The 25,813-nt window shown below is 40.1% G+C and overlaps 2 protein-coding genes across 2 annotated transcripts in view; one reads left to right on the top strand and one right to left on the bottom strand.

The window, feature by feature from the left end:
- The window catches only part of PACC1 (proton activated chloride channel 1), a 36,934-nt gene extending 23,971 nt beyond the window's left edge, over window positions 1–12,963 (top strand). Inside the window, 4 exon segments of the mRNA XM_036753387.1 lie at window positions 2,224–2,366; window positions 4,255–4,399; window positions 7,461–7,568; window positions 12,114–12,963. Coding sequence (XP_036609282.1) covers window positions 2,224–2,366; window positions 4,255–4,399; window positions 7,461–7,568; window positions 12,114–12,275 — 558 coding nt within the window. The 3' untranslated portion in view covers window positions 12,276–12,963.
- A 3,379-nt stretch (window positions 12,964–16,342) lies between these two features.
- Window positions 16,343–25,813, bottom strand: part of PPP2R5A (protein phosphatase 2 regulatory subunit B'alpha) — an 85,984-nt gene continuing 76,513 nt past the window's right edge. Inside the window, exons 9-13 of the mRNA XM_036753697.1 lie at window positions 24,686–24,736; window positions 24,288–24,407; window positions 24,070–24,197; window positions 22,842–22,943; window positions 16,343–17,628 (exon numbers count right to left, since the gene is read on the bottom strand). Coding sequence (XP_036609592.1) covers window positions 17,493–17,628; window positions 22,842–22,943; window positions 24,070–24,197; window positions 24,288–24,407; window positions 24,686–24,736 — 537 coding nt within the window. The 3' untranslated portion in view covers window positions 16,343–17,492. The remainder of the gene's footprint in view (window positions 17,629–22,841; window positions 22,944–24,069; window positions 24,198–24,287; window positions 24,408–24,685; window positions 24,737–25,813) is intronic.

Raw genomic sequence — 25,813 nt, 5'->3', positions numbered from 1 at the left:
AAACGTAAGCCCTCCTTATGACTGGCCTAGACAGCCACAGGTCTTCCTTCTTCCAGTCCCACTTTCATACCATTGTTGAAGGGGAAATCTAAAGATATAGCCTAATATTTGCTTACATAGCTCTTTAAGTTTTGCTAAGTTCTTTACATACATTAATTCATTTAATTCTCACAAAAGCCTTCAAAGGCAAGAGGAAAGGGGAATAAGCACTTATATAGTACCTACTGTGTACCATGTACCCTGCTAACCACTTTAATAATAATAATAATAGCTAACATTTAATTAGCACTTGCTATGTGCCACGAACTGGGCTAAGCGCTTTACAAATATTACCTTATTTGATTCTCACAACAACGCTGAGAAGTAGATCCCCATTTGACAGTTGAGGAAATGGAGGCAAATAGCAGTTAAATGACTTGCCCAGAGTCACATAGCTAGTAAGTGTCTGAGGCTGAATTTGAACTCAGATCTTCCTGACTCCAGGCCTGGTTCTCTACCCGTTGGACCACCCAGGTGCCTAGATTACCAGGTGTTATAATTATCTAGTACTTGTAGTACCTATCACTACATGGTATTATTATTATTAAGGCACGTATTCTTATTATCTCCACTTTACAAGTGAGGCAAAGAAGGCTCATAGAAATTACAGGGCTTCCCCATGATCACAAAGCTGCTGAGTGTCGGAGGTGTAATTTCAAAGTCAAGTAAAGTCCAACCTCTATTAGGTGTATGTGCTGTGTTTCCTTACTAAATTTTCCATTCCTTATGGCCAATGACTGTTTACTCTTTCTATTTCCCTAGTGGTTAGCACAGGGCTCTGCCCACTGTAGATACTCCATAAATGCTTAAAATTGAAGTCTTTTGCTTTTACATCACCTGCATCAGTTCACCAGTCAACAAGCATTTATTAAGCGCTTTATTCCAGGCATTGGGAATACAAATACAAGTGGAAAGAAAGTCTGTCCTCTCAAGGGGGAGATTCCCCTCATTCTAATAGGGGAAGACAACACAGAAGAGGAACCTAAAAAGGAGAATGGAACCTGGGAGCCTAGTAGAGAAAGTCCAGCCTAAAGAGGAATGAAAACATGACTGACCTGGGCACTCTCCTTAAGTGGATATCCATCCAATCAGAGGGATAGTGTGAACTCCAGGCCTGGAGTGAGTTTCCAGGATGAAGGGAAATCTGCATTTACAAATATACCTCCCTCTTGTCTCCATCTTTAATAACAAAGAAGGACAAAAGAAAAAAAAGTTTACCAAAATTAACAGACAGATCAACCTAGTATGGCAGCCATAGTCCCCCACCTCTATTAAAAAAAAGGGAAGGAGGGGGCAGCTGCATGGAGCAGTGAATAGAGCACTGGCCCTGGAGACAGGAGGACCTGAGTTCAAATCCGGCCTCAGACCCTTGACACTTACTAGCTGTGTGACCTTGGGCAAGTCACTTAACCCTGATTGCCTTGCCTCCCCCCTCCAAAAAATAATAATAAAAAAAGAATGATAAAAGGGAAGGAGGCCCATTTTCTCCTTTCTTCTTTGAGGCCAAGCTTGACCATTCCTTATAATCGTACTATTTCCCACTTACTGTTATTCTTTTCATTTACGTCGTTGTCCTTATGGGGTACCCTGTTTTCTAGTTCATAATGCCATTAGATCTTCTAGAAGAAACCTCTGGAGGAAATCGTGGTCCAGGGTGGTTGACTTGCCCAGGATCACACAGGTACTAGGCAGCAGAGGCAGGATTTGAACCCAGGTTTCCGCACTTGAGAGTCATAGCTCAGTTTCCCTGTACTGCATTCCCTTCTTGACTTTGCTTCAGTTCATAGATGTCTTTCTATGCTTCTCTTTGTGTTCATTGTATCTGATGGCCCAGCAATATTCCAGTACATTCATGTGTTATGTGGCAGTTCCTGATTAGACACGCATCTGCAGGGGCTTAGTAAAGGTTGAGATTTGTTGTTCATTTCATGTGCTGTAAAGCTTGGCTTGGATGATAGGGATGGAGTGGAGGGGAAAGAGCAGGTGAATAACTCTGAAGAAGAGCGAATGTGATTCGCGCAGTAGGCAGAGCAAAGGGAAGCCATCGGCTCTTTTCACTAGGATGGGAAGGCTTGAATGGAGTAGGATATGGCCTGAGGAGAGCTATCAAAGACCCTTCCCCATGTCCTCCTCCCCCCCAGCCCACAGCTCTGACTCCTGTGTTTGCTCTTTTCTTTGCTGTAGAAATATGCTCTGATCGTCCAGGGACCCCGGGAAGTAAAGAAGAGAGAGTTGGTCTTCCTTCAATTCCGCCTGAATGAAACCAATGAAGACTTCAGTGCCATTGATTACCTCCTCTTCTCTTCTTTCCAGGAGTTTGTGCAGAGGTAGGGCTGTGCTAGGCTTGGGTGGTTGGGCTAGGCTGGGCTGGGATAGGTCAGTCTAGTCTAGGCATCTTCACAGAGGATCAGGAGCCTTCATTGGAATCTCTGGGTTCGAAACAGATCTGGCAGGGCTAAGAGGAATAAATTATCTGGATGAGCTATTTGTCTTCCCTGACTTTCTTTAGAAACAGAATCCCAAGACCAGAAGAGGACCTGGAGAAGCCCACTACCCTTCCTTTACAGCAAACCTTTTAAAAATCTGATCTTGGCAGAGATTGTAATCACAACTAAACCACATAGCTGTGCACAGGTGACAGGGAAATTAGTGAGACATAGGATGCAGTATTCTGCCAAATGCTAGTGCTAGTAGTATCCTTGAGAGGTCATTTGGCTCAGCCAGCCCTTTATCCCTATGTAACACTGTCAAATCTCTCCAAAACAGATGTGAGGAAAGAGTGTGTAGGAGGAAGATGTCTATTTTGGTTTTTTTTCCTGATTTAAAAAATTTTTGAACTTAAGTATCAACTAAAATGCACACTTCCCTATGTATAATAGAATAGAAAGAGAAGATTGTCCAAGAAACTGGGAATCTCTGTTATGTACAACTTATTTCTTTTGAAATACATAAGTTTTACATGTTATTTTCAAAGCTGTCCTTGTCCGCGATTCCTTCTGGCTTCCCTTCTGTTCTCTTTTGTGCATTTCAAAGACATGTTTCAATAACCCTCCTTTCTTTCCTTTTTTTTGGGAGGGGCAACTCAATTCCTAGCTCTTCCCATTTCTCTCCCCTGCCCAAGCTGAGAAAAAAGAAAAAGAAAACCTTAGTGACAAATATACATAGTCAAGCACAATAAAATCCCACAATGACTGTATCTGAGAATGTCTCACATTCCACAACTTGAGTCTGTCATGAATCAGGTAGCATATTTCATCATTAGCCCTCTGGGATTCTGTGCTGTGTAGGTAAAGATGTCCAGCAGGAAGCTGGAGATACGGAATTAGAGTTTAGGAGAGACAAGAGTGAGATATGTAGATCTGAGAGTCATCTGGGTGGACATGATAACTAAACCCCTGGAAGCTAATGAGATCACTGAGAAAGGGCATAAAGAGGGGACATTCTAAGACAGTGCTCTGGAGTATACCTACATAGTGGATAGAACAGATTTAGCCAAAGAGTTTGCAAAGGAGTAGTGAGACATGTAGGAGACAGGATGATGACAGGTCCTGAGATCGTGTCATATGAGGATCAGCTGAAAAAAAAAAAAAACACAGGGCATGTGTAATCAAAAGAAGAAAAGAGAAGACTTGGCAGAGACCCGAGCTGTCATATGGAAAAGAAATTAAACTTATTTTGTTTGGCCCCAGAGGGCTGTACTGAGAGCAGTGGGTGGATCTGGCAGAGGCAAATTTAGGCTTAGGATCATGGATTTTATTTGAAGGGACCTTAGAAGACATGTAGTTCAATCCCTTCATTTTTACAGGTCATGCAGGTAGGAGGGAGACTCAGGACACAAAATGAGATCCTCTAATTCCAAATTCAGCATTTTTCCACTGTACCATGGTTGATGTAAGGAAAAACTTCTTAACAGAACTATCCAGAAATGAAACAGCCTGCCTTGGAAGGTAGCAAGTTCTAGAGAAGGAATTTCTCTGGAGTGGATATAGGATGTTGGGTCTAGCTGCTTACATTTTCCTCTCAGGACTGCAGAGCAACTAGGAATCAGAACCTGGCTTTGCTGCTCAGTGATCCTGGGCTAGTTACACAACTTCCTTCTCTGGAAGGTGGGATGGGGAAATTTGAATGAGATGATTGCCACGATCTTTCCTATTCTTTAATTCTATAAATAAGCATGTCCTTTTCTCCTATCTCACCCTTCCCCTTCCTCTCAAGCCCAGACAAAGTACGCTTCATGCAGGACTGTGAGAGTGCCTATTCCAGCTGGAAATTCTCTGGGGGTTTCCGGACCTGGGTCAAGATGTCACTTGTGAAAACAAAAGAAGAGGATGGACGGGAAGCGGTGGAGTTCCGACAGGAGGTAGTTGATTCTAGGCTCCTTTCAGCACCGGGAATATGGAAATGATAGGAGACCCCTCGTGGGTGACCGTGTGCATTTCTCTACTGATGTCTAAAGCTGACCATTTGTTATCATGGTCATCAAAAACTAGTAACAGTCTGGTACCCTTGAGAGGTCTCAAACCTCTTAAAGAGCAAGCCCTTGATGGAGAGATAAGAAAATGTCCTTCATTTGTCCTTCCTTCTTTGCAGAGGGTGGGGAATTGTGGGTATAGAATATTGCATATATTGTCAGGCTCACTTGATGTATTGGTTCATTTTTCTGAATTGCCTTTTTTCTCACTTATTCTTAAAAGGAATGGCCTGATGTGTGGAAAATTGGGTGGGATTTATTTGCAAATGAAGGTGATGTAAAAGCAAAGGTTATAATTTTAAGTAAGTTCTTATTAATGTCTTTAGTTTTTTACATCATGGTTTTCCCCAGTATCTTTTCCCTATATCCCCAAACAGTATTTTTTTAGAGATCAAAAAAAAAAAAAAAAGGAAATGAAGGGGGGTGGGGAAGCAGCATAACATATCAATGGATTGAAGGTATATGTTACACCTCTGGACCTTCCACCTCCAGGAGGGGGTGGGTTGGAAGTGTCCTCTTTTATCTCTTCATTCAAGTCATGCTGGAGCTTTATAGTTTTGCTACATTCACTTTTGGGTGTGTGTGTTAGGGTTCTTTCTATTTACATTGTAGTCACCACATGTATTGGTTTTTTTGGCTCTGCTTACTTCACTCTGCACCAGTTCATGTTGCTCTTTCCGTACTTCTCTGTATCCATCACATTTATCATTGCTTACAGCACAGTCATATTCTATTACAGGGGTGGGGAACCTGTAGCCCTGAGGCCCCATGTGGCCCTCTAGGTCCTCAAGTGTGGCCCTTTGGCTGAATCCAACCTTCACAGAGCAAGTCCCCTCGAGGATGCAGGTTCCCACCCCTGTTCTATTATATTCATTTACCACAATTTATTCTGCCATTCTCCTTTATCTCCATTTCTTTGCTATAAATGTTTTGTTGTATCTGGGGACTGTCTTAGCATTAACATTTTTTTCCTTCTTGCCAATCTTCAGAGTATGAAGGGTTTTCATTTGCAATTCTCTTATTATTAGTGATTTGGAGCATTCTTTCATATGGTTGTGAACACTTTGCATTTCCGCTTTTGAGAAATGTTTGTTCATATCCTTTGACTACTTATCTTTTGAGGAATGGATGTTTTATATATACATATATATGTATATAATTTACACATCTTGGATACCAAAATCCTCATGAGAGAGATATGATACAAATTAGAAAGAAACAATGCATCAATAAAACTTAAAAAAAATACAGGGATAGAAATGCTGTTCAAAGTAGAGGAAACCAGTAAAAGCTCTTTGAAGGAAATGGCACTTAAACTGAGCTTTGAAGGCCCCTACAGGTTCCAAAAAAATAGAGGTAAAATATTTATTCCCAACAGGGGGCACAGCCAAGGCAAAGGCACATGGAGGCAGGAGATGGACTGTTGTGTATGAGAGATAGCAATTAGGCCAGTTTGGCTGGGATGTTGAGAATATATAGAATAATGTAGAATGTATGATTATGTAATGTAGAATGAATATAGAGTCAACAAGCATTCAAGGGCCCACTTTGTGTCAGACACAGTGCTAAGCTTTGGGAAGTAAGTTAAAGTCTGAAGTAGAGCATAATCAGCTTGGACTAAAAGACTCAAGCCAAATCCTGGGAGCTTTCAATGTCAAACGGCAGAACGTATTTTGTTCTTGAGTCAATGAGGAACAACTAAAGATCCTTCAACAAGAGAATGATGTAGTCCGACCTGTCTCTTAGGAAAACCAGTTTTTCATCATAGTTTTGCAGCTATGTGGAAGATGGATTGGATGGAGATGCGACACTTGACTCACCTTTGCATCAGTAACACTGACCTGGGCTATTTCTTGCGCAAGACACCCATTTCCCAACTCCATGCTTTTTCATTGGCTGTCTCCTATGCCTGGAATGCTCTCCCTCCACATCTCTCCTTCCTGGCTTCTCTGGCTTCTTTCAAAGCTCAGCTCAGATGCTTCCTCCTGCAAGAAGCCTCCTACCAACCAACACCTTCTCCCTCCCCTCCACCCCCCAATGCTAGTGCCTTCCCTCTGAGCCTCCTTTCCATTCATACTGTCTGTATGTTGTGTGGGAGTTATTTGCACATTACCTCTCCTCCATTAGAATGTGAGCTCTTTGAGGGTCAGCAACTTTGTTTTTGCTTTCCTTGACACATAGTATCTGACAATATCTGACACATAGTAATATCTGACAATATCCAACACATAGTAACTGACATGTAGGAATATCTACCAATATCTGACACATAGTATCTGACACATAGTAATATCTGACACATAGTAAACTCTTATAAATGTTGACTGACTGGCAGAGGCCCATTAAGAGACTACAATACTGCATTTAGGGAAGAGTTGATGAAGGTTTGGTCCAGGGTGGGTTTGTTGTGAGTACAGGGACTGAAGCAACAGATGAACTTGATGAGTTGGAATTTCTGAGACTGGGCCACAACTGCGTGACTGTAGTGATAGGTGTGCCTTAGAAATGCAGATTTTAGCCCGGCATGGTGCTGTCCTGTAATCCCTGCTTTCAGGGTCCCGGCTGTCTCTTGGCCCTGAGCTCAGGAGTGCTAAGTTGCAATGGGTTACACCAAATAGGTGACTACACTATGTACATACAGTATCAGTATTGTGAGCTCCCGGTAATAGGGAAGGAGGAGAAGAGGGAACCACATTTTCTAGGGAGGGGCCTAACAGTCCAGGTCAGAAACGCAGGTCAAAGCTTCTCTGATCAGCAGTGGGATTGGACCCATGTCCCAGCATGTGTGGCCTGGGAGAGATGGGGAGAGCCAGCAGATGCAGACTTTGAATCCTTTTGTTGGACTTTCCTGGGTCTGATGGTGTGCGGTGAAGTAGGAAGGGAAGGGAGGAGGGTCTGAAGGAGGGGCGTTGCACAGTGAGGATGGTAACTCTGCTTTCTCTCCTTCCAGACAAGTGTGGTGAACTACATTGACCAGAGGCCAGAAGCAGAAAAAAGTGTGCAGTTGTTCTTTGTGGTCTTTGAGTGGAAAGATCCCTTCATTCAGAAAGTCCAAGATGTAAGTAATGTTTGTAATTAGCTGGTTAGCTCCCTCCCTCTACGGTGTGGGATGCGGCTTCCTTTCCTTGGGCAAAATGTCCTCATTTCGTATTTTTTATATGCAAACTTTAGCTCATTCCTATTGGATGTAATCTAGAAAAAACTAGTTTTAAAAAAATCCAAAGGGACTATTGCCATAGGCAGCCAGAGCAGAAAAGTACAAATAATTGAGTAAAGTGGCCAGGAAGGTAGCAAAAGGCAAACTTTTCCTTAAATAAGAGATTATGAAAATCAGTGCCCCCTCGTCAGGGGTGGTATTGTGGCGAAGAAGTCTGGATGATTGCCTAGCGTGTGACCTTTGGCGGCAACTAGGTGGTGGGATGGATGGAGAGGTGAACCTGGAGCCAGGAAGACCCAAGTTCAATCACCTTTTGCCTTATAGCTACAAGTGTCAGGCCTCACTCACTAGTTGGGGACACTAGGTGGCACCATAGTGCACAGAGCACCAGGCCTACAGTAAGGATGACTCATCTTGAGTTCAAATTTGACCTCAGACACTTACTAACTGGGTGACCCTGGACAAGTCACTTAACCTCAGTATACCTTAGTATCCTTCTCTGTAAAATGGGTGTAATAATAATACCCAATAATAATATTTTTTTTACTAGTTTTTCCATCCAACAGGAGCTGAAGTTAGCATCTAAAAACAATAATACAGCACATGTAAGGTATTTTGCAAACTTCATGTGTTACATAAGTGCTATCACCATCATGGCATCTCTGTCTTATTTTACCATTTGCAAAGCGAGGGGGTTTGACTAGACCAGTCCACGAAGAAGTATTTATTAAGCACTTACGTTGTGTCAGAGGTACCACGCTAGATTCTGGGGATTCAAATAGAATGAGTCAAACAATTCCTACACACGAGGAGCTTACACCCTAAGGGGGGCGATAACTTACATTTATATGGTGGTATACGATTTACAAAGCTTTTTACATACCAAGTTTCATCTGATTCTCTTCACTACTTTGTGAAGTAGAGAGTATCATCATCTTCCTGGTTTACTTATGAGCAAATAACCATAATAATAATAATAATAATAAATCTTAAAAGTGTACAAGATGTTTTACATGTATTATCCCACTGATCCTCATAACAACACTGAGAGATAAGTAGTATTATCCCCATTTTACAGGCAGAAGAAACTGAGGTACATCAAGGTTAAGTAACTCGCCCAGGATGACACAGCTAGGAAGTATCTGAGAGGAATTTATTGGACTTTTCCTAAATCCAAGCCCAGTACTTTATCCGCTGTACCTACCACCTGGCTGTCCAGAGTGGTTGTGACTTCACCCAAGTGTTAGCTAGATGAGAACAGATCAATTCTCAGAGCAGTCCCCAAAGAAAACAGTTGTTAGAGCAGACAAGGACCCACGACAGACCTCTCTGCTTCCCTGGATTGTTTGAGCATGGTGTAACATCGTATGCCTTCAGCCGAGGCAGAAAGTCATCCCTTAATCAAAATAGATGCTTGACGGAGAAGTTGGCATCTTATTGGTCTAGAAACAATGAATGTGCCTGATGGCATATCATGTAGGTCGATATCTTGGCAGAAGGTGTGAAAAACAATTGGGGTGTTTATATGCATTTTTTTAAAAAATCTATGATTATTTTTGGAACCAAGTCATGAATAATTGGGGCAAGTTTGGGAAGTTTGGAAAGATAGAAAGCAAGTCATATATAACCAAAATTGAATAACCATCTGAGAACGGGGTTTGGATACCAAATCCCACATGCAGGATAAAGCCTAGACCTGTAATTTCATTGGCACAGGGAACTCCTGTGTGAAGAAACTCCTAACCTATGCAGGTCATCACCTTCTTGGTAACTTACAGTCTTATCTAAGTGTTGCCTAGTGCACTGAGGGCAAAATGACTTGCCCAGGGTCACACAGCCTTGTGTGTCTGAGGCAGAACTTGTAAGCTGGTCCTCCCAGAAGGAAGACTGGTTCTTTATTCATGATGCCACAGAGAAGAAATGCTGGTTATCAGATTTGCTCCTAGTGATCTTGATTCATTCTGTTAACCAAATTTTAAAAAGTAGTTCCATGCCTGGTTCAGATGACTTTAAAATTTAAGCAAAAGTATTGTAAACTGAGACAGTTTCTTCCAAATACTAAATACTGGCTTAAGGGGAAAATGAAAATTGGTTGGATCATATAAGGTGAGCTATTTCACCAAGTATTATTCCAAATTAGAAAGCAATTTATTGAAAAGCAATCATTCTCACTAAATTGTAGTTGTTATTCAGACTAAAATTTATTTTTTAAAATCAATCTTATTTGTAACAGTAATAGGTGGCCTTACCATTAGTTTTTTTTTTTAAATAAGGTGTCCCAAATGTCTTAATGCAGTTTAAGCTTTAATAGCTTCGGGAAGTATAAATGTTACAATTTTTATTTTTGTTTTTTTAGCAGGGCAATTGGGGTTAAGTGACTTACCCAAGGTCACACAGCTAGTATGTGTGTGAAGTGTCTGAGGCTGGATTTGAACTCAGGTCCTCCTGACTCCAGGGCCAGTGCTCTATTCACTGCGCCACCTAGCTGCCCCACAAATTTTAAATATCATTTGGAAGTTTATTTAAATTTAATAACATAGGACACCCTCTCATTGTGCGTTGACAGTTTCTCAGCCTTAGACCAGGGGCTTAGTAGAGGGGGTCCTCTCTCTTGGTCACCTCAATCACCTGATATTTTTCTTGTGGGGTTACATCAAAACTGTTGCCTATGTGTCCAATTTTTTGCCCAGGTCACATAGCTAGTAAGTGTCAAGTGCCTGAGGATAGATTTGAACTCAGAGCCTTCTGCCTGCTGGGCGGGTGCTGTATCCACAGGGCCACCTAGCTGCCCCTCTTAATGGCCATGATTACAAATGCAATCTCTTTTCAGTTACTGACCAGCAGCTGATGAGTTTTTATAGAGTTCGAAGATCATCCAGAACCACATACAGCACAAGATTTTGGTTAAGTTGAATTTACTAAGAAACGTTCATATCTTGAAACTTTAGATGATTTACTTGTCAAATTTTTTTAAAGTTTATAACATTTATACTTTTGAAGTTATTTAAGCTTTCAACTAAGACTTTTAGGACACCCTGCATAATACAATTTTACTCTAAGGATTTTAAAGTTTTCTTCAAAATGAAGCGTTACATTATTGCAGAAAATTTGCTAACCATTGAACCTAGATAAATGCCAGTATCCCTTTGAGCTCAAAAATGTTGAGCCTGAGTCATGGGCCAGCTTTACAAAAGGCTCAAACCACCTTGTATTGACCTCACAACAGCACACCTCAGAGGCAGAGCTGGTTTACAATCCAGTCACTCAGTTGTCCTGATGTGGTAGCAGAGGGCTCTCTCCTCAGGGATATCTCCAGTGGATAAGTTTCATGGGTGTGAGTTCCAGCAAAGACCATGTATCATGGATGTACTCTACTCCCAGAGTGAATGCAGGTGCTTTTGTCTATTTCCCACACTATGTATTAGAGCCACAATTGGTGTCAAAGACTGCTTATATATAGGATCTGTGTAGAGACAGAGTGGTACAGGTATTCCAACACTGTACAAGACAGTATACAAAAAGTTCCAGAAGTTCATTGTATAATTAGGTACATAGAGTAGGAGTTTGAAAGAGGCATAGGTAAGGGAAATGGGATATCCACCAAGGGGATGGGATTTGAGCTAGGCCAGGGGTGAGGAACATGTGGCCTTTCTAGGTCCTCAGGTTCAGCCTTTTGACTGAGTCCAAGTTTTACAGAACAAATCCTTTCATTAAGGGGATTTGTTCTATGAAGGTTGGATTCAGTCGAAGGGCCACACTTGAGGACTGAGTGGGGGCCAAATGTGGCCTTGAGGCCACAGGTTCCGCACCCCTGAGCTTGGCCTTGAAGGATGGGAAGGCTCTGGAGATGCAAAGGAGGAAAGGACATTCTAGGTGAGGGACGCGGTGTAAGTAAAAGCTTGGAGACAGGAATACGTAAGGCAGACAGATTCTAACAAAATCAGTGGACCATCATGGCTAAAGTGCCAAGTATGAGTTGCAGAATGTTGAGAGGAAACACACCAAGGGAAAAAAAAAGCAAAGGAAAAAATAGGAATGGTGATCTTAACTTATTGGATTGGTACCGTCTTTTCAGGAAAGTATTCAAAGAGAGGCCCTTACTTAATGGGAAATAATGAGTATTGCAGAACTAAATTAAAAAATTGAATTAATCTTACATTGGGGCAGCAAGGTGGTATAGTAGATAAGGTGCCAGGCCTGGCATCAGGAAAGCCTAAATTCGAATCTGTGTGTGGGTCTGAGTTCAAATGTGGCCTTGATACCTGTGTGACCCTGGACAAGTCAGTTAACCCTATTTGCCTCAGTTTCCTCATCTGTAAAATGAATTGGAGAAGGAAATGGAAAAAGGAAATATCTCTGCCCAAAAAACCCCAAATGGGGTCACAAAGAGCTGGATACGACTAAAAAACAACCAAAAAAAAAACTAAATGAATTTCTGTTTTTCAGATCATCACTGCCAACCCTTGGAATACAATTGCTCTTCTTTGTGGGGCCTTCTTAGCGTTATTCAAGGCAGCAGAGTTTGCCAAACTAAGTGTGAAGTGGATGATCAAAATCCGAAAACGATACCTGAAAAGGAAGGGTCAAGCAACCAACCACATCAGCTGAATGCATCTGTGCTGGACATCACTTATACACTGGGTAGAACCATGAACTTGATGGATGCTAACACCCCAGCTGTGTGCGACAAAGCTGGCCAGTCACCACTAATTCTGCATTTGCCCGAATGAATATTTGTCATGCTTAAAAGTGATGGTTTGGAAAAATGACCCTCCTGACGTGGCCCAGGAAGAGGCTGACTGGAGCTCAGGACAGGTCCAACTGCAACTCATAAAGTTATTTAAATGTTTAAGTTATTAATGAACCATTTAAAAAATTGGACCAACATGCAGATCAGGGGTGGGAGTCCAGGAAGCTTGACCAATCAACTGTGTAAGATGCTGTGATATATCTTTCTCTGTGTTTGAGATTCACTTCAACATTCTTCTATGGTTTTGAGGAAACACAGCTGCTTTAAGAGCCTCCCAGGTGAACTGCGGATCTTTTACTTAAGATGGTTATGGTGCTCCTAGGAAATCAGACTTTTCTCCGCATCCACCGGGGCAGCAGTTAGGAGAGCTTGGGGTCTGGCACCCACCCTGAGTCTATGCATTGCCCTGTAGTACAAGTGCATTATCTCCCATCAGCGTGAGACTGTCAGCAGCTGCCAGGCTTTTTCATGTGGAATATGAAGTAACATAACATCTTTTAAAGCTACTTGAAATGAGTGATTAAATGTCTCCTGAATGGCCCTTCACTTAATTGGCTGAGTGTTATACATCAATAACCACACAAAAGCTTGAAAAAACCAGTTCTATTTGACATGAGGACAGGTAGTGGGGAGAACAAATGTCATGGGGAGGAAGCCAGCCCAGATGGGGGGAGGGGGGAAGGTCTAAGCAGGCTTTTTAGCCTAAATGCATTTGCTGAAACTGCTCCTTCATCTTGTGACTTCTCTAAAAGTAAAAAATGTGCCAGAATTTCTATGCTGAGGAGGAAGAGAGAAATATTTAACACTTTTACCCTTCCAAAATAATCCGGTTCTCAGTTCAGCTGCAGTCCCTCCATGTCAAGAGGGAAGGAACATGGGAAGGGGGGCGGTGCGTAGTGGTGGGAAGGGGCACACAAGGGAAGTGACAGTGGCCTCCTGTTCAAGCTGGCCCCCATTAAGGCTCTACAAATGAACTGTGCTAACTCTTTGTACCCTTCATGGTTCCACCAGTTTAAGATTCCCCTTACTGGTCTGGTCTGTGACTTTTAATGCTTCTATTCCAGTGGGATGGGTCTCAGTACTTAGCGGGGGAAGGCAAGAAGCATTTAATGGCACCTATGTGCCAGGCCCTGTGCTCAATACTTTGCAAATATCTCATCTGATCCTCACAACTGTGGGAAGGTAGGTGCTATTATGATCCTCGTTTTATGGCTGAGGAGACTGAGGCAGACAGAGGTTAAGTGTCTTGCCTAGGGTCGGCCAGCTACTAAGTATCTAAGGGCTGGATTTGACTTCCTGACTCTAGGTCTAGTGCTGTATACGCTGTGCCATCAGCTGCCCCCGGTGCCAGAGAAATGAACTTTACAAACAGGTAGACAACGGCTGCAGGATTTCTTGAAGTCTTCCAGTTGCATAAGCAATCATGGATCCAATTATAACAGCAGTTTCAACACTATGCTGCTGCTCTTAAAATGGTGGGGGGCAGCAGGGGGGAGGGTGTTCCAAGTTGGTAATTGAGGCACATTTGTTCTGTGTCCATCAGGGAAGGAAGAATTCTGCCTTTGACTAAGGAAGCCCATCCAAAAGAAACTGTCCCTTGCAATTTTTCCCCTCCACAAAAGCATGAGAAAACAATCCCAGTGATGCTTTCTCCTCACATCTTGTTCTAGGGCAAATGCAGAGCCAAGCATACAATTTATTTCAAAAAACACTTGTGAAAGCTTACATTAATGGGACTAAAAGTAGCCTCATTTAGAGGTATTTTAGAAATAAATATCTTTTAAAGATGACGGGTTACTTTAGTGTTGCTTAAAACTTAATAAAAACATACTTCGAAGGCCACCCTGAACTGTGTTGCCTATATCATAGAAAGTTCACAGAGACCCTTTAAAATGCATTTTGACAGAATAAACTTTGGAGAATCAGAAAAGGATACAAGCATCTTTAGCTATTTAAAGAAAAATACTGTTAAAATAATTAGCTACATAGCCAAGCCAAAGCCTGTACTGTAGTCCCACTCTTCAAGTGAAAAAAAAAAAGTACTCCTATTACTTAGCCTAAAATAGAACCTTTATAGAAAGGGAGCCTCCCAGCAGGCAGAAGGATAAGGCTGCCTGCCTACCCTTCTTTCTCTTGGAAGGCAGCTGCTGCTGCTGGCCCCTCTCCTTCACCCACACTTCTTGATTGGGAGTCGCTCATTGAATCTTACTGTCAGTATAGTTAGTGCTGGCTGGCATTAAATTGGTATCTTTAGTTAAAGCACTCTGAGTAACGGCATTTTAAAAGTTTACAAAGAGCTCTCCTCACAACAAGGGGGCAGTGGTATATTATTCCTATTTTGCAGATTGGAAAAAGAGGAGAGGACAGAAGAGAAATTTATTTATACAGCACCTACTCTGTGCCAGACGTTGCTAAACTGTGAAAAATGGAGATTCAGAGAAGTTACTTGCCTGGGATCACACAAGCTCATAAGTGATGTGGCTGGGATTCGAATGAGGGAATGGGAATCTAGAAAGACCTTGTTCTGGGCCAACGAGCACACTCTAGGGGAGGATGCCAGCCATGGTCAAGAATACTTCAGAGAAGGCTGCTTCTGCAAGAAAAGGCAGGATCCTTAGCACCCAAGGGAAATAACCCAGAGTCCACAAAGAAAGGATGGCTACTTTTATGGGTAAAGGGGTTCTTAGCCTTTTTTTGTGTCACAAACTCTTTCTCAATGTTTTAGCAGAAAGGAAACAAGTATTCATTAAGTGCCTTTATGGGCCAAGCACTGGGCTGAGTGCTTTACAAATACTATCGCATTTAATCCTCACACATCCCAGTGGGGTAAGTACTATAATTGTCCTCATTTTACAGTGAAAGAATCTAAGGCAGATGGAGGTTAAGTGACTTGCCCAGGGTCACACGGCTAGAACAAGTGTGAGACTGGATGTGAACTTGGGGCTTCCTGACTCCAGGCCCTGTGTTTTATCCAGTGTCACCTAGCTACTGCCTTTTAAATGAGTCAAGTAAAATACATAGGATTACAGAGAAAACCAATTATAGTGAAGAATAGTTATCAAAATATCAAAACAGAAACAATAGCTAATAAACATTTATACAGCACTTACTAGGGGCCAGGCATTGTGCTAAGCAATTTACAATTATTATCTTAGTTGATGCAACAACCCTGGGGAGTAGGTGCTATTATTATCATCCTCATTTTGCAGTTAAGGAAAATTAGGCAGAGGTGAAGTGACTTGGCCAAGGTCACACAGCTAGCAACTTCCTGAGGCCGTAGTTGAACTCAAGTCTTCCTGACTCCAGGCCTGACACCCTCTTCCTCTGGCTCACCTAGGTTCACAGACTTGTAGTTAAGAAAGCCTGGCAAGAGAATGGATAGCTGAGGCAGTTAACTCCAAAAAATTTGACTTCTTCCAAAAACAATCTGTGCTAACAGGAGAGCAATGGTTTGTACTACAACGGATCTTTCTGTGTCTATTCTATGAAGACTAATTTTCGAATTAGTTGGTATTCTTTAAGTTCCCATGGGCCATGTGATATGCTGGGGAGGCCAATGTAGGATTTTAAAATTTCCTACAAACCAATCCACCAGAGTAAGCTCCAGCTGACAGCTGCCAGTTACTACAGGCTATAATACTCACCTTCACATTTTGGTAAACGGCACGTATCCCTACGGGCTCCATCATTGCCTTTACACCAGGGTAAGCTCCAGCTGACGGCTGCCGATCACTACTGGCTGTAACACTCACCTTCGTGTTTTGGTAAACAGCATGTATACCTACAGGCTCCATCATTGCCTTTACACCAGGGTAAGCTTCTTACTTGTGTTCAGTTATTTTAGCAAGTGAACCTTGCTGGATAATTCCATCGGTGATATTTCTAGAGCCTGGTGGTCAGAAGACAAAGAAAGAATACGACAAACTACAAACATAGACTTTATTAAATGCTGCTCAATCCCTCAGTGAAGATCTTCCATTACAAAACAGCTTTCTATGCAACCGCAAGAGATTGGAATGGTACTCTGATAACAAAAGATGTGAGAAATATCTGATCAAGTAAAAATGTACAAGGCCCCCTAGAATCAGTTTCTTGAGTCTTCTATTCAGGAAGCGTACTGCATTTCTTTTAAATAAAGCCAGGCAGTGATCATTAGAGCTCTGCATCCCCACACTGAATGACCCAAAGCCTCCATCAGTGGGGGGAGGGGGAAAAGATGGAGAGAGGGATGGAGGAAGGGCTCCAGAGGCCCTGCCTTCAGCCCTGTGCTTCATGGGGGAAGGAGAGAGGAGGAATGAATGAGAGGTAATGTCAGAGATCACGTCATCATCGCTCTTCTATGAAGCTGCCTGCTGACCAGTGAATGTCATTAATGGGATGGCAGGTAAAGGGGGATGTTCTCCAGCTGACCATGAGGAACATTCTGGAGAATTTTGGTTTATTTTCCCAGCTTTTATTTCTAACTTGTGCTTTAAAAATATCACAATTTTTTTTTCCTGGAAATTTTAAGTTTTTCACTCAAATTCCAGAATACAGTAATATCTTTAAGGACAAAAGGTAAAAGGGCAAGCTAGGCTATTCCTCCCTTTGTGTTATTGGAAGGAAAAAGGAAAGGAAGGATTGTGCCTTAGTTTTATTTTAGGAAATATTGCCTTTCCTAGAACTCAACCAAGGTGTGCAGCAAAGTGAAAAGCACATTTAAAAAATGTACAGAGCAGACTACTACATCTATGTGCGATGCAACACAATCAAAAAAAATTCAAGTCATAATTCTCACCACTCCCATAATTATCTCACTCGTATCATGGATAATAAAAATTCATTCATTTCTGTGAAACCTCAGAAGTGACACAATAAATCAATGATTAGACAAAAAAGTTACAATATACTGTGGTCATGATGTAACATATGGCTATGTTTAGTCCACAAATTTTTCATTTACAGATGCCAGAAAAAAAAAATTGGCCTTTTAATTACATTATACTGTTGAGGTTTTTCCTTTGCAAATTTTTACATATTTCAAAAAAGTGTGTACAAAAAGTCTGCCTTTCAAGCAGAAGTCATCATCATTTCGTTTATTTGGCACTTGTACTGTTGAGTGCATTGTGCACACTGCGAGTACTGTTATGCTTTTCAGTCAAAGCTTTCTTTAACTTTAGCTCCTCCAATTTTTTCCATAATTCTTCACGTTCCAATTCCTTTTTTTTCTCTCTGCAGAAAAGATCGAAAACAATTGCAATCAGAAGTGTTTAGACCAGGGCTAAGAGAAACCTAGCATGCATCATAACATTGATGGGGAGAACAGCCTTCATCCACATTCACTAACCCATACTTTGATGAAAGCTTTCGATTCCTATTATTTCCCAAATAAGATGCATCTGCCTCATCTCAAGCAACAAACCAGTATGTGCACTCCTCCTCTCATTTTTATAGCCCCAAAACGAAGCCTTGGAGGTAACGACTTATGAGACTTGACTGTCTTTTCTACATAGGAAATGCTTATCTACTGACCAATTTATCCTGTCTATAACTCGTTTGCATATAGTTATTTGCATGTTGTCTCTCCCACTAGACTGTTAGCTCCTTAAATGCAGGGGCCGATTTTGGCTTTCTTTGTAACCCCAGTGCCTGACATATAGCAGGCATTTCATAAATACTTGCTGACTGGTTGATTCAGAGCCAATGACATATATGAGTTCCACCTTCCCAATAAAAAATAGTGCTGACTTCAAAATATTGTCTTTGTTGTAACTTGATTCGTGAAGTCAATTACAAACAACTGTGCAAGAACAGTTCAGAAGCAAAAATATCCCCCACTAAGCATGGTGGAAAGCACAGATGATGGAGAGACAGAAGCAACGTTGTGGGGTGAGTATATTACAAGACATCCAGCTGGAAGGAAGAAATGGAAGGTGGTCCAAAAGATCAATGAAAAACAAAGAGAATAAGGCCGGTAGTAGTGATGGGAAAGCTTTAATTGTCTGGATATCATCTAGATCTCTTTTTCTGCTTAGAAAAAAAAAAGCAAAGCAATTGAGAGATGATTTGCCTTGTTGATAATTTCAGGCTTCAGAAGGTGAGGGAAGCAATGAAGCGGGGAGGTCTTATTCTGGTGTTTCTGGCCAGTGAGGAGACATTAGGGGCCAAAGCAAAAATAATGAGAATAAAAGTGAGCATGCTGTCCTAGAGTCACTAACAAATAAGGAAACGTTGAATATAATCATGTTTGTACCTCCTAGATGATGGAAAAGTTTTATTTTTAAAATCATGAAAAACACAGGGCCTCAGAAGATGTCAGGTGAAGAAGGATGGGTCCACTCTGAGTAACAAAATTCTGATGACATAACACAAATAATTCTGATGAAGAAGAAATGGGGGAACTGTCTAAAGAGATTGATGTGCTTCTAAAGGGAACTTAATGACCAACCTAGAGTTCTAAAAGACATGTGGAAAAGATGGATGCAAGGTAAAGGAGTTAGAAACAAATAACAAAAGAGTGGGATGGTCTTATAAGAATGGCAGGAGCACCAAAACTCTAAATGAAAAGTATTTTTCTGGAAGTTATCATGAGGGAAAGAGAAAGATCAAAGAAAAGACTAGACAGCTACTGGGAGTTGATGGATCAATGATAATGGAAAAAGAATGCAAAAATACTCAAAGACCTAATTTTGTGTCTGTTCTTTCTACTAAGAATAATGGTTTTCAGACTCGGAAGGACAACAAAAATGGTTCACAGAGAATTGAAAGGCAACATAAAGGAGTACACAGTAAAAGCTGCTCTCAATGACCTTAAAGCAAAAGATTTAGATGTTATTGCTGAACTATTTTTGGTGATCTCTGAAAAACCTTAGAAAGTAAGTTATTGTAATGATCAAAGGGTATGAACAGGCAGTCTTCAGAAGAAGAAATCAAAACAATTAATAGTCAAATGGGAAAAAAATGCTCGAAATCACTATCGATTAGAGAACTAATGCCCAAAGGGCTATAAAATCAGGCATACCCTTTGACCCAGTAATAGTACTACTAGGTCTATATCCCAAAGAGATTGAAGAAAAAGGAAAAGGATTTATGTGTACAAAAAGTATTTATAGCAGTTCTTTTTGTGGTGGCAAAGAACTGGAAATTGAGAGGATGCCCATCAATTGGCGAATGGCTGAACAAATTGTGGTATATGAATGTGATAGAACATCACGGTGCTATAAGAAACAGTGAGCAGGATACTTTCAGAACATGGAAAGACTTGTACGAACTGATGCAGAACGAGGACAACTTCATACATGGTAACAGGGATATTGTAACAATGATCAACTGTGAAAGACTTAGGTACTCTGATCAAGACAATGATCCAAGACAATCCCAAAGGACCAATGGAAAAAAATGCCATCTACTTCCAGAGAGAGAACTAATGAAGTATGACTGAAGACTGAAGCCTACTTTTTCTTTTTCTTGCTTTGTTTTTGCTAGTGTGGAAATGTGTTTTGCATGACTGTATGACTGATATCATATTGCTTGCCTTCTCAATGGGTGGGAAGGAGGGAGAGAAATTGGAACTCAAAATTTTAAAAAAGAATGCTAAAAATAAAGGTTTTTTTGAGAGAAGAAAGTATTAAATTACTGCAACTGAGAAAGGGGGAGAAATAGTTTCTTTAAATTATCACGTGTCTGACTTTGATTCCTATCTAAATTCTAGAACATACAGGAGGGATGGTTTGTAAGCCCTGAAGAAAGAGGTGATCATTAGGAGCCAGTATGGGAATGAGGGAGAGAATATGGAATTCAAAATTTTTAAAAATGAATGTTAAAAAAATTATTTTTACAAGTGATTGGGGGAAAACATTAAATCATCAGTAAAAAAAAAAGAGTCACTATGGTTTCATTGAGAACACATTACTTAATTTCTCTGTGCCTCAGTTTCTTCATTTCTAAACTTAAGAGTTAAACTAGGTTGAGATAAAATTTCTTCAAGCTCTAAAGCTATGATTTTCTATCATGCCGAACCAATCCTTAACAAAAGGTAATGATGTTACTAGACTGGTAGATCAAGGGGATGCCAAGGCCAAGAGATATTGATGGTGAGACCTGGTCTGGTGATTAGTGGATCAATGTCCATCTGAAAGGAGATTTTCTAGAGAAATACTTCAAGCGTCTGCCCCTTGGCCCTGGTCAGTTTGACCTTTTCATAAATGACTTGGCTGATGGCACGTGAGCTTAACGAGCCTGAGACGACCCAAAGCTCAGGAAAAGAGCTGGCACACTGGATGACAAAAATCATAATCTCCAAAGATTTTAGGCTACAATGGGAAAATTTTGTAAAATGATATTTCATAAAGATAAATGTACACTTAGTTTTAAAATATATAAGACGCCAAATCAATGGGTCACATAGGAAAGGCCTGGAGGTTCTAATGGATCAGAAACTCAATGACTCAACAATGACACATGGCGGTCAAAAACTAGGTTGTATTCATAGAAGCAGAGGCTCCAGAGGGAGAAATATTCTCATCCTATAATACTGCTCTGGAATCTCACATTTCCACTGAACATAAGTGCTCTTCCAGTTACCTTATTTTAGGGAGAATATTCACAAGTGGCTGCACATTCAGACAGGCATCCTTGACAGAAAAGGGACAAGAAACCAGGCCATACAAGCATCAGTTAAAGGTACTGAGGATTCTTAGATTGGGGAAGAGAAGACTTAATGGGCTTAGGTATTATCAGGTAGGGGCCATAGTGCACAGAGCACAAGGCCTGGAGTCAGGAAGATTCACCTTCCTGAGTTCAAATACCGACGCAGACACTTACTAAGGTATATGACCCTGGGCGAGTCACTTAACCCTGTTTGCCTCAGTTTCCTCAGCTGTAAAATGAGCTAAAGAAGAAAAGGGCAGACCACTCCAATATCTTTCAGTATCCAGTATCAGCCAGGTAAAACCCCAGAGAAGACTAGATATGACTGAAACAACTGAACAGCATCATCTTCAAGCAGCCCAAGTGCTATCACCTGGAGAAGGATCAGGCTTGTCTTACTTGCCCAGTGGGCAGAAGTCAGATTGAGGTGAAATAGCAGAGAAGCAGCCAGCTTGACATGAAGAAAAATGTCTTAACGATTAAAATGCCCCAAAGTAGGTTAGGCTGCCACTAAATGTGGAGATTTGTAGGCGGACGCTGCATGACCATTCACTTGACATGTTGTAAAAGTAACTCCTGCTAAGATACAAATTGAATTAAATGACCTCTGAAGTGTCTTCCAACTGAAATTCTAAGGGTCAATGAAAACAAACACCATTTTAAAAATAATCATCATGAAACATGCTACCCATCTCCAGAGAAAGAACTGATATTGTCTGAATGCAGACTGAAACATACTATTTTTCACTTTTTTCCCCTTTCCTTTCCCTTCCTTCCTGGAGTCTTGTTGTACAAAATAGCTAATACAGAAATGCTTTACACGGTTGCACATGTATAACCTATATCAGATTGCTTACTGTCTCAGGGAGCGGGGAGCAATAGAATCTGGACCTCAAAACTAAAAAAAAGTTAAAAATTGTTTAACATGATTGAGGAAAAAATTATAAAAAGTACATCATCCATAGGAAAGTATAGATGGATACTAGCTTTCTGGACACATTTTATTTAGCTGTATATATTTGTGGTCAGTATTAGGTGAATGGAAGATTTGGGCAATGTATATAAAAACATTATTGATGATTACCAGTATTCATCTATGCCTGTTTCATAAAACCATAATGGTCTGTACAATGTGAAAAGGCATTTATAATTATAGTTTTTCTTCCAAAAACAATAATGCTATATCTGGATCAAAAATATTACTTGTGGAGATTTTGGGGTTAGAAAATAGGCCTTATTTCTTCTACTTTGGACCAGAATTCTTCCACAGACCCCTTTGCCTTTGGGAAATGCCATCCTCTACAGTATTCCTGGACTGGCATTCATGGGTTCATCACAGTTTTTATTTTTATATTTTTTTTCAAATTCTGAACTTAGTAATTATCAAAGAAAACAAGCATTTCCTTATACAAAGCAGAACAATAAAAAAGGGGCATTCCATCCTGTATTTTAAACCCAAGTGTTCTGTAGCCAAATTAGTCTGGAGAAATGCTGACCTATACTACTGAAGTTATATAATGTCTCTTCCAAGATATGACAAAATTTTGCTATATCTGCTTAGCATAAATCTATTAAAAAGAGATAGCACACGTGAAGATGATTTGTGGGTACTGTTTGGATAGTTTTATTTAGTGTAAAGCTCAAAATACAATTAACTTTTCAATAGATACTCTAAAATATATCTTCATGAAGTCACTTCTCATTTTGGTCAGGATTAAATAGCACATGGATATTTTCAATATGAAACACCGGGGACCCCGACCACGGACACTCAAGTCATTTAAAGTAATAAATACCTTTGTCTTTCAGCTTTGTATGAGCTCGTAAGATCATCAAAAAGCTTGCCATTCATCTCCATTAATGTTTTCAACACATTGTATACTAGTGCTACAATGGTCCTAGAACAAAAGAATCCAGATCTGTTGTTACTGATGTTGACAGGTCATTTGGTTGAATTAAGCATGGTTATTTTCATTTCTGCTCTATGTTTCACTCTGTTTGAGACACTGCATTTCCAGGAATAAAGGTGGAAGGGGAGAGTTAAAAGTGCCCCCTAGCTATGATGCTATCATTCTGACCCACAAGGCAGATGATAAGAAGAAAGCAACAGCATTGCAAGGGTTCCTGCAGTGAAGAAGTTTACTATACGATAAACGAGAGACCTAATTGTCAATCTTGGGACTTTTAGTGGCCAGGACTTAGCTTTGATACTAAGGTAGTATTGCTTCTAGAGCAAGAGCCTACATAAAATCAATTCAAAGTGATTATGGTTTTTGTGCTTTGAATAGATTAATAAAATTTTTCACTTTGAAGAGATAAGCACCCTCAATAAAGAGACCATGGGTCCATCCATCCATCAAGCTTGAGTATTTATTGATCTCCTACTAACTATAGTGGAGAGAATATTGGATTTGGAGTGAGGGGATCATAGACCAAAGAGTTGCATGTGACCTTATATACCGTCTCATCCAGTCTCTTGGACCTAAAAATCCCAGTTTCACAGATGAGGAAAGAGACTCCGATAGATGAAATGACTTGCCCAGGGTCACACAGGTGATTGGCAGAGCCAGTGTCTAAACCAGATCCTCTGACTTAAACTCCAGGGACCTTTCTACTCTATCATGCTTCTTCCCTCAGATCATCTGGTTTCAAATCCTAGCTCTGCTTATTACTAGCTGTGTGACCTTAGACCTTGCAAATCTTTTCCTATGGCCTCAGTTTCCTCATCTGGAAAATGAAGAAGTTGGACTAAATGATCTCCTTTCACCATTAAATCCATGATGCTGTGACCTTAGAAAGTATGAGATAATCCCTGCCCTCACGGAGATTATAATTACAGCTAGAATGACAACCAACACACGTTAAAAACAGACATACATAATAATATACAAAATTTTACAAAGATGAGTGCAAGGGGATGAAAGGAATGACTAGGACAGGCTGTGCTTAGAGGACTACCAAACTTGATTAGGTTAAGTAAAATTTAGAGGCCGAATGAGATAAAGTATAAAAAGAAATACATACGGATTCCAGTGTTCTTTGGAAATTTTGTATAAACTGGCAAACATGATTGGAAGAATTTTATCAATATTTTCCTCAATCAAACTAAGAATATATTCATTATTCCAGAAGTACAATGCCCTTTCTGCAACCTGAAACAGATATTTTGCAAGGTTAGAACAAGAAAACAAAAAAGACCAATTTTTAAATGAAATAGATTCACTGAAAATAGGCTACCAAACCTGGAAATGAGAACTTGACACACACTTGGATATCTGCTTAAAGAGAGGCTCTTCAATTTTCTTGAACTGTGTTGGCTCTATTACATCTAAGATTTCCTCAATTTCTCCTAAAAACATCACCTATGAGAAAAAGAAACAATAAAAAATTGGAAATTATACCACTGACAGCATTCACCTATTGGAAAAAAAAAGTTTGAATTCTATGTCCAAATAGAGGGGTATAGAAATACAAATCCTAAATGGATATTTTTATGGAAATTGAATATTGAATATTGAAATATTGAAACTAATCCAAGACTAGCTAATGAGAAGATACAGCTATGGGGGGGAGGGGATGGATGTTTTTATTAAAATAAACACAAACTTTATTGAGTCAAAATATATTTTCTAAGATTTACCTCCTTCTGGCTGCATGTTTTTGGCCAAAATTTCAGCAATCCTCTGATCACCTAAGAAAAAGAAAACTTTTAATAGCAGGCAAAATTTACTTTTTAAACTAACTTAATTAAGCTTCTAAATGGTATAATGACATATTAATAAATTCCAATTAACCATAACAAATTTTAAAGTGTACTTAAGGACTTAAATCTAATTAATGATAACACTTTTTATTTGCTTAGTATTTACAGCTAACACACTTCTATATATATTACCACATTTGATATACTCTGAACAAGTCTGTAACTTGGTAGGGCAGCCATTATCACACCTATTCTACAGATGAAGAAAAACTCAGGAGATGAAGTATTCTCCCCAAGCAAATAAACAGCAAACCACAGAATTGAACCCCAGGCTTTCTGACTCCAAGATTCCACTCTCTCTTCTACTATACCATATTACCTTTCTTGTGACCAAACACGCCACCATTATGGTGATTATATTAGTGCTTATGATGGACAGGCACATCTCAGTTAAAGACTTAATGTTACATCTTCCCTTTCTAATAAAATATCACTATGACCCTATGAAAGCAATATAGACATCAAGATTAATTTTAAGAATAAAAATTTGAATCAGTTCAATTTCAAATATAAATAGTTATGATAGCACCATACTTCATTCTCATTTTTTTTGGCTCAAAATTAATTGAAAACAAGTATCTAGATTTATTGGCAATTCACATAATATTAATTTCACATAACATTAATAGGCTGCCTTTTGTGTAATTTTCCTTAAAATTTTAAAGCTCTTTACCAAGGATTAGATTTAATAAATTACCTGTGCTGCCTTTCATATTTTCTTGACTTGTAATGGATTTGGGGGTGGGGTGGGTGGGTTTCAATTACTATAGTAAATCAGACATGGTTTTCTTTCATTGCTTTGTATGTTCCTCTCCCCTAAGTTTCATGATGTCATACCAAGGAGTCAATTTCTTGAGTCTTAATTTACACAAACAGGTCATGTAATCAACTACTATTAGATATATCTTCATTAAGCACATGATACAAATTTGAAGAGTTTACTGACCACAAGGCTTCACAAACATAACTTAAAGCAGAGAATGTACCTTTATTTCTTTATATACA

The sequence above is a fragment of the Trichosurus vulpecula genome, chromosome 4 (assembly GCF_011100635.1).
Source record: "Trichosurus vulpecula isolate mTriVul1 chromosome 4, mTriVul1.pri, whole genome shotgun sequence".
Taxonomy (NCBI): domain Eukaryota; kingdom Metazoa; phylum Chordata; class Mammalia; order Diprotodontia; family Phalangeridae; genus Trichosurus; species Trichosurus vulpecula.
This window is presented reverse-complemented; position numbering and strand designations above follow the sequence as displayed.